This window comes from Triticum urartu, chromosome 3A (genome assembly GCF_056163025.1).
Source record: "Triticum urartu cultivar PI428250 chromosome 3A, HENAU_Tu73, whole genome shotgun sequence".
In the NCBI taxonomy this organism is placed as follows: Eukaryota; Viridiplantae; Streptophyta; class Magnoliopsida; order Poales; family Poaceae; genus Triticum; species Triticum urartu.
In genome coordinates, this window is record NC_141875.1 from 3,043,574 (window position 1) to 3,053,108 (window position 9,535).

General features: G+C 46.5%; 1 protein-coding gene across 1 annotated transcript; it reads left to right on the forward strand.

Moving 5' to 3' along the window:
* Positions 1–7,141: 7,141 nt before the first annotated feature.
* LOC125547479 (uncharacterized) lies at positions 7,142–8,664 on the forward strand. The gene has a single exon (XM_048711338.2). The coding sequence runs from the start codon at positions 7,831–7,833 to the stop codon at positions 8,314–8,316; it is 486 nt and encodes a 161-aa protein (XP_048567295.1). The 5' UTR covers positions 7,142–7,830; the 3' UTR covers positions 8,317–8,664.
* Positions 8,665–9,535: the final 871 nt, after the last annotated feature.

The window sequence follows — 9,535 nt, forward strand, 5'->3', positions numbered from 1 at the left end:
AATCTGACATCAGATAACATTTCTTTCTTTTGACGTTTGAGGAGTTCAGATTTTTTACAGTGGGCCTGTTGGGCTAATGAAGGTGCATTTCTTTTACCGATATGAAGGGCCCAATTGCTATTAACCACCTACAGGCCCAAGGTTCCTAGTACATTCATGTAGACGGTTGTTCTCAAATGAGGTAAATACACCCGAGAGTCTTAGAATTGCACGCGGCAGTCAGTCTGGTGCACAAACATGTAAAATACGTGATTCTGGTCATCAAACATACGCTCGTGTGCAAATACAGTCATATATCCCGTGCTTGCCTGGCACGCCGGCATGGAGAAGGCCAACTGTCAGCGACAGATGGCACTCCGTGCGACATGTTCTTGTGTAAAACATCCTCACCTTCTTTTATTTGCAGAAAAAAATCGTCGTTGGTAGGGAATAAAGGGCTCATGTGAGGGCCAAATAGGCATATACAGAAGCGGGGTGCTGGGGGATTGGACTAGCTAGCTCAGTTAGGCAGACGAAGGACCCGACCAATGCAATAGCTAGGGACATTTTTGTGTCTAAAATGAGATACAATTGCACTTATAATGAAAAGTTGAAAACATCCGGGATTATCAACTAAATATGTCCCGTGCACATGAGTCATGACGTGACTTAATACAAGTATAATGTAGAGTCAACGGCTTATTAAATATACACTTGTGTGTTACATAAAATATATTTAGTTAATACAGCCATTTAAAATGTTTATTAAATAAAAAGTTAATGAATACAAAAACAATTATATTTACTAATTATACAAAAGGATGAATACAACATTTACTAAATATTTATGAATAATCACTTGTGTATAATTTTTAATCATGATTTATATTTAAAAACAATATATAATTTACATATTATACATGATAAAATGTTCGTACCAACAATTTAGACTTTAAATTATGAATATTTTTACTTATACAAACCTTAAATTATAAAAATATGCGTATAATTATTGAAATTCTTGTATAATTAAAACAATACTTATGAATAGTAATTTTAGAAATATTTACATTTTTATTAAACAATCATATTACAGTTTATTAATATTATTTTAAAATAATACATGAACAACGTTTTCTGCTCCACATATTTTTTTAAAACAAACAGTTGCAACTATACAAACATTTTTTAATTATGAATATTTTTAAACATATTCCACAAATTTCATAAAATGATTTTTTTTACAATTATGAATATTTGTGTTATAATTATACAAACATTTTTTACAATTTTTAATTATTATTTTAAAAGAATACATGGACAATATTTCAAAATAACTTTATTACTGAGATTATAATTTACATACTACATATCTATTAATTTACAAACAGGAGCCCATTTCTGCTACATGAGCTCCTTTGTTATAGTAAAGTAAATCACAGTTTTCCCATATTACCCATATACATGCTTTGGTTGGAGTGGCTTGGCCGGTTGTTGGCTAAACTTGGGCGTGTGTTCAACACACTTTTTGATGTTAAATTTTGCTCTATACTGACATGTGAGACCGACCAGTTGTTAATTTTTCCGTAAATAAAAAAGATGAGGGGGTTACGTGCAAAAACATGTCGTAGTGGGCAGCCAAGCACGGGATACGCCCGTGTACGGGACATGTGACAGTATTTGCACGCACGCGCAAGTTGGATGACCAGATCATGTATTTTAGCAGTCTGTGTATCAAACTGACCGTCGTGTGCAAGTTCTAAAACTCCAAGTGTATTTACCTCTTCTCAAAAAAAAAGGAGAAAGGAACGTACATGCATATGCTATGTTTTGGTACCACATCATCTAGGCAAAGCAAACGGAGCTGCTTATATCCTCATCCATGGGACAGATTGTGGTTAGCAACTCAAACTTGATAAAAACAAATATGGATTGTTTGAATGGCGCATGTTGATCTTGTTGTCATCTTGCCTGCAACATCACATTATGAGGCGGAGGACGAAAAAAATGTTTAAGGTGGGGCGAAATCTTAATTAATTTTTTTATGAAAAAACTTTAATAGTCCATACACACTACCAATGCACACTAATAACCAGGGTTCATGTTGTAGACTCCGACATGGTGTGCTTGCTTTTTGTTTGTATGCTTCACCAACCTTTTCTTGCGGCCAATACTCGGTTAAACATCTCGTTTTGGGATGGAATAACTTATGAGCATTCTTGTTTGGTATTACACATGTGATAGAGAAAATTGTTTCGTTTAGTCGATTTCTACCACATAGAAGAACAACACCCGAACTTAAGACGGGGACAATTGTGTTGTAGATTGAAGCAAGAAGATGCTTTAGACGCCTAACACACCGCCCCCAATTTACACACCACATAGAGAAAATGTATAAATCAGATACTTAGTTTGGTCAGTCTAGTTTTGATACCGGGTTAACAAAAGAAACCCCGATTCATGTGCTGGCAGAGAGTTTGGCACCAGGGCCTGCTATGCGGCGATTCATCTACAAACAGTATAGTGTCATTGTAGTTCTCAAATGCTGCATAGAAAGTTTTGTTCGGTTCAGTTGATTTATGCCACATGGAAGGACAAGGACAACACCTGAATCAAAAACAGGGGCATCAACAACATGGAGAAAAATTAACAAGGCAGATAATCAGTTTTGTCTGTTTGTTTTTCGCACTTGATTAGTCAAAAACATGGATTCACACACCAGTAGAGAGTTTGGCACCAACACCTCCTATGCTACGATTCATCGAGGCATTGCGTCATGTCATTGTAGTTCCCCCTCTCGACGCATCGTCTTCCCCACGGAGGACGTGCCTGACTGTCGGCTCAGAATCCACCCTTTCTAGACTGGTCGCCAGCGAGTCACGTCACCCGTGGCGCGGGGAAGCGATTGCAAGAGCCACCCCAATGCTCAGTTCCTTTAGAGCCCAACCGTATTTATTCCCTTGCACTCGTCCATATATTTTTTTCAGCCTCCCGGTGTTGTGCTTGTTGATTCTGCATTTTGTGTTGCATTTCACGTTTAGTCTGCAGGGCTAGCTAAATTCGATCAAATAGTGTTTTGTACACGCAACGGTTGGAGAAACGTGTGAGTCTATGACATGCATGGAATGGAAGCTTTTCTTCCTCGTAGTGCTTGGTGAAGGTAAAGGTGACATGCCACCCTGACGCGCATACTATACAATCCCCGGCTCAGATCTCTATCTCTCGCAGGGACCGTGTGCGTAGGAATACGGAATAAGGAACACATGCATGTACATACATATACACGTACATGCATGTTGCAACGACCACCAAAAACGCATATAAAGTGGACGTCAAGAAAAAATGCATGTATCCTCTAAAAATATGCATGTAAAGTGGACTGCATGTGTTGGACCCAGTGATTAATCAATGATTTTCTATCCTTAGTGAGATTTCTACAGTTTGCTTTTCTTTTGGGCTTGATTTTTTCCCCTATCTCTGAACGTTCGAATAGAATGACTTTCCGCCGTGGGCCTGTTGGGCTGACAAAAGCCTAGATCGCTGTACTCCTCTGCAGTCTCCTGATCCGAATATTACGTGGTCAGTTTTCCATCGATGTTTAGCACTACATCGCCGGAGCAAGGCAAACCGGAGCTGTTTATATTCTGCTTTCTAGGCATGCTTGGCACCACATGAAACATGTGGTAAGCAATCCAAACAATTTAAAAAGAAATTAGGCTTCTTTGAAACGTGCATGTTGCAGCTTGCAACATCACATACTATCACTCTGACATGGAGTGCTTGTATTTTTTTTTCCTTTTCTTACTCGAGTCTTCTTTTAACTTGCGCATTTTTTGTCCAATTTATAGTCACTGACAGGGGTAAAGCCATCATATTCTTGGATGACCACAACTGCATGACAAACTATGTTACAACATCATCGATGACTCTCTTCCAGTTGGCCAAGCAGCTGAACTGAACTATGAAAAGATATGGACCCATCTTCAAGAAGGTTAACATTTGAGCCGTAGACCATGCCGCCCACAACTTACTAAACATGGCTTCATGACTAAAGTTGCAGCCTTGCAGGTTGTATTATTCTTGAATATGGCTAACCACCTCACCTCCTTAATCAGGTCCTCGAGTTCTTCGGAAAAGTGGTGATCAATCTCCTCCTCCCTACAAAGATGAAGCCCTTAAATCGATCTTCTAAGCTTGGTTCAGATCCCCACTCATATTCCCTCTCTCTCTCTCTCTCTCAAAGTGATCTTCATCACTGTTGCACCCCTGTTCTTTCAGATTCCACTACCACCCGATCGTGCCCTGGATTATCACCCGTATCAACTTGTTCTCCTAGGCCCTTCGAGATCTCATCTCTCTTTTCTCCGGCACCGCCGCCTACATCGACTAGAGGAGGTTCAGCCATGCAGCAGACACAAGAGCACCTCTATCAAGCCTAGACTCCTGCCCCGCTGAGAAACCCTGGAAGAACGACATGATTTGGTTGACTTTGGCGGTAGATTGCCGAAGGATAGGTAAACCCTGGAAAGCCCTCACTATGGAATTTGTTTTTCTTCTTTCTTTTTTTGAGACAAGCTTTTTTTTTAGAAACATTTGTTTTTCTTCTATAAAAGAGTAAGTCTTGTGTTTCACTGTGGGCCTGTTAGGCTAACAAAGGGCTATTACTTTTACAGAAATGAAGGGCCCAATTGTATACCCACCTACAGGAACAATGTTCCTAGTTACATTCAAGTAGACATATATGCATGCCGTTCTCAAATCAAAAAGGGAAAATGAAAAAGAAACACGCATGCATGCTATGTTTTAGTACCACATCATCTAAGCAAAGCAAACGGGACTTGCTTATACCCTGATTCATGGACAGGGTTATCACCATGTGGCACACGTGGTATGCGACTCAAACTTGAAGAAAACAAACATGGCTAGTTTGAATCTTGCATGCCGCGGTATCTGCTTGCAACATCACATAGCCACACTCCGACATGGTGTGCTTGCTTGTTCTTTTTTGCTGCGCCGGCATATTTATTCACGGCTAGTACTTAGTTTGATATCTTCTTTTGGGGTAGAATAACTTATGAGAATTCTATGTTTGGCATTACCTAGGTGACTGGAATTTTATTCAGCTCAGGCGGTTTCTACCACATAGAAGAACAATGCTCGTGCCGAAGACCGGGACGGCTGCATTGCAGACATAAACGAAATGGTTTTTTTAGATGTCTGACATATTGCCGCCCCATTTATAGATACCATTATAAGGCAGATACTTAGTTCAGTTGGTTTGGTATTCATGCTTGATTAACCCAAGAACCGAATTCAGGTTCGAGCAGAGGGCTTCAGCACAAAGGCGCTATGCTACGCTTCACGTATTGGCATTCCCTATTGGCATGTCCTTTAGCCGAGCCCTAGTCATGTCACTCGCCCTCAAAACACACACACACACACACACACACACACGCACACGCACACGCACACACACGCTCGCACGCACGCACGCACGCACGCGTGCGTGTGGCTTCGCAAGTAAAATGCGCGTCGTGTTGCCATCTTGACTCTAGCTTTGACTGCAAACACGCCCTACTCCCCCACTGCCACTCGCGTCAGCATCGGTGCGACGGTGCCTGGCCAAGTAGACGACCATGGCGGCGCACCATTGCTGGCCTATGCTCTATCCCTCCGCCCCAAGTCTCCCGAGTTTGTTCTGATTGTTGATCCTGCATTTTGTGTTGTATTTCACAGGTAGATCTTATAGTTTGTCAACGTAATAGTGACACTATGTTACCCAACGCACATATATACACCCCCCGATTTCTATTCTTCGCCAGTGAAATTGAATCTGGATTTGGGTTTTACTTTTGGTGCAATTTTCTGAAGCATCTCAAAGTATATTTCAATGCCGAAGCTGATTCTGCTAAAGCGAATCCATAGCTAATTAAAATCCAAGCGAAGCTGGAACAAACAGGGCCTAAGGAACGCAGGCATGCGCATACATATGTATACACGTACATGAGCTCGGTAACACTCTCCAGTGGATGGACTGATGAACTCCCTGCATTCCACAATGTAGTATGTCCGCATTTTTCGAGATCCAAGTTTGACCGTAAATTTAATGAACGAGACCGACTACGGTGGGAACAAAAATTATATCACCGAATTCATATCGAAAATATGAATTCAATGGTATAATTTTGCTCCCACCGCAGTTGGTCTCATTGGTTAAATTTACGGTCAAAGTTTCAATCTCAGGAAGCGCGGACGCACTATATTATGGAAAGGAGGGAGTAGCATACTGCATGTAAAAGTTTACTTAATAATGATGAGTTTAGAAACGGGTCATACGTGACAAAATTGGAAAATGTTTGCTTTAAACCGGTTAATTTTCTGGCTCTGTAAGGCCCTCCACTATGTAGGCTAAAAGAGAGGTGCCAAATTCAGATTTCATGCATTTGGCATCGATGCCCTCCGTTGCCAACTCGGTGCCCTAAAAAAATTTCAGGGCATTGGAGCAAGCACTTGCTCCGGCGCCAAATTCATTAACGCGATAAAAAATGGGCATGCGTACGAGAGGAAGACACTGGTAGTTGGTTGATTGACTTGTTTTCCTTTGTTTATAGTACATGTGGGTCAGTCTGCAGATAGTGCCAAACTATCCCACGCTGTGAGAACGGTGCCAAAAGTTTTTCACTTGGCATCGATGCCTGCGTGGCATACTTTTTAGAAGTATGGTATCCGGCACATAGTGGAAGGCTTAAGGGCATTTTCAACGCAGAGGCGCTTGCTTAGGCGCTTGCATCATTAAACAAAAGGATTAATTAAGAAGCATAAGTGGAGGAGTCTGCCTTTCCAACGCAGGACCTCCAGGTTGAGCGCTTAGCTGATTTTTTTAGCGTCGATCTAGCCTCATACTCTCGTGAAAACAGGTGCATGCGGGAAATAACGGCGCAAGCGCCTGGCGATAGGAGAGGCATCGATGCCAACGGAAATCCTGGGATCGACCAGGAATCGAGCGAAACGGCCGGGAAAGAGACCCTGGCGCCTGGGCTAAGAGCCCGCGTTGTAGATGCCCTAAGCCGCCTCGTACGCGCGCCACGTGCCCCGCTCAGCCACCGCTTCCATCCCCACCTTATCCCCTCGAACGCTCTCTCCTCCACTCATTCCCCTCCTCATCTTCTTCCTTCTTTTTTCCCCTCTCTCATTTGCAACTCTGACCGACGAGCGAACACTGAAAACTATCAGTTCGCGTGGGCTGCTGCCACCTGCTTTTGCAAGGAAGAGGCAACGCCGGCCAATTCCACATATCATTGCGTGCTGCATGGCGAAGCTCCCGCGTGCCACAGGGAGGGCTGCAATGGCGGCCGCTTATTCTATAGACGACGAAGCATCCGCCAACGCCGTCATCACCGCCGCGTGCTGAGTCGCAGCATTCCCGTCGCCATCGTGCTGTGTCGCAGCATACACTCGTCGCCGCCGCGCCGGTGAAGCTTCGCCGAGCCATGAGGTGCTGCAATTTCGACGGCGGAAGCCGGTGCCGCGATGGAGCACCAATCTGCGGTGGTGCCGTTGCAGTGAAGCTCCGCCGGCGGCGCTGTCGCTGTGCTACAATGGAGCCCGCCGCCCGGTGATGGCGCTGTGCAGTGAAGCCTCGCTGAGCCACGGGGTGCTGCGATGGAGTTTGGACGGGGCCAGCCGGTGCCTCAGAGCATCTTCAACAGGTGCGGCAAAAGGCGCGCCCGTGCGGTAAAATTTGGTTTTAGCATACGTCGGTTGGTTCCGCGCGCTCCAGCGGTGACGGGAACTTACCGCGCGCGGGGGAGAAAGCGGCACGCGGCGCGATAGATTTGGTGCGTCTATAAAATGCCGCGCTCGCCACGCGCACAGACACAGCCACACGCCCTCTCCTCGCAACCTCGCCGCTTCGCCACCTCGCCGCTTGGCCGCTTTCCGCGCCACCACCGCGCCACCATGCCGCCGCGCCGCTGGTGTTCTTCGGGCCACCGCGGCGTCCGCGAGCGCCCCAACGGCTGGTACTCCGCCGAGATCCGATCCGGCGACGTCCGGCTCGGCTTCGGGTCGTTCCGGAGCGCGTACGAGGCGGCCCGCGCGTACCACGCGGCGGCGTGGCGCTTGGATAGGCCCCGGTCGCAGATGAACTTCCGGGACGTCTTCACGCGCGAGCATGCACAACGCGTCGCCCCTCCGCCGCGTCTCATCACCGACATGGACCGTGCCGACCACGCTCGGCGCTGCCGCCGCCTCCTCATCGCCAAGGAGGACGAGCGAGCCATGGCGAAGTGGCGCCGTCGCCACCCGGAGGACGTCGCCGACGAGCGTGCCTACTAGGCGGAGAGGACGGCAAGGCGCCGCGAGGAGCGGGCGGACCGGCGTCGGCGGAAGGCATTGGCGAATGCGCAGTGCGATATCGTTGAAGCAGGTGGGAGGTCGATCTTCACGTCAGACGATGAACGTTGGGACGACATATGGCTCGATACCTCGGACAACACCGACGAGGATGGTGATGATGGTAGCGACTTGGAGTAGTTTCTATCTATGTATGCCGTAGTAGTTTCTATCTAGTTGCACCGTAGTTTTATCTATCTATGCTTTCAAACTATCTATCTAGTTGCACCGATGTAAAATACCTTTGTATCATTTTTTATCTATGCAATTTATCGTTTTTTATTATCTTAATATTTATCTATGCTTCCGAAAATGTTGTAAAAATGAGCGCGCGTGCTGCATTTTTGCGCGCTGCATCTTAGCGCGGCTGCTGGAGTCAGCGCTACGCGCCGCGCCAAACCAGACGATGGGCGCGCGACAAAGCTGTTTTTTGCGCGCTGAGCGTTCGTCGCCTATTGGAGATGCTCTGAGGGAGCACCAACGCACGGTGGTGCCGTTGCAGTGAAGCTCCGCTGGCGGCACCGTCACGGTGCTGCAATGGAGCCCGCCGCGTCGTCGCGGTGCTGAGGTGAAACATCGTCGACACCGTTGTGTGCTGCATGGAGCATTGATGGCGCTGCATTGAAGCATCATCGGGAGCGCCGCTGTGTCGGGACGCCGGCGCTGCGATGGAGCGTCGCCGGGGGCCGGTGTTGCTATGAAGCTTCATTGAGGTCATTTAGTGTTGCAATGGAGCTTCGCTGGGGTGCCATCGGTACTGCAATGGGCTTCACCGGGGGCCGCCGAGGTTGCGATGAAGCTTCGTCGAGCGGCCGATGTTTCAATGGAGCATCGCCGGCGGTGTTGGGTGCTGCCATGGAGCTCTGCCGTGCCAATGTTTGTCGCTTCGGTGAAGCATTGCCGGTTGCTCCAGGTGTTTCGAGATCGAAGGAGAGAAGGGGGTTGTTGTGCGTTGTGAGGAGAAGATCGGGTGCGTGTTGACCATTCACACTAGTTAACAGAAGTTCTGTAGGAAAAGGCAGTGCCTAGGAGGCGCTTAGGCATACCTAGGCGCTAGGCAATGGCCAAACGCCTCGCCTAGGGCATAAATGGAGCTCCAGGCAGGGCAAGCAAGGAATTACCTACTCAAGTAAGAAATCATGCCACATACTGCACTGATATG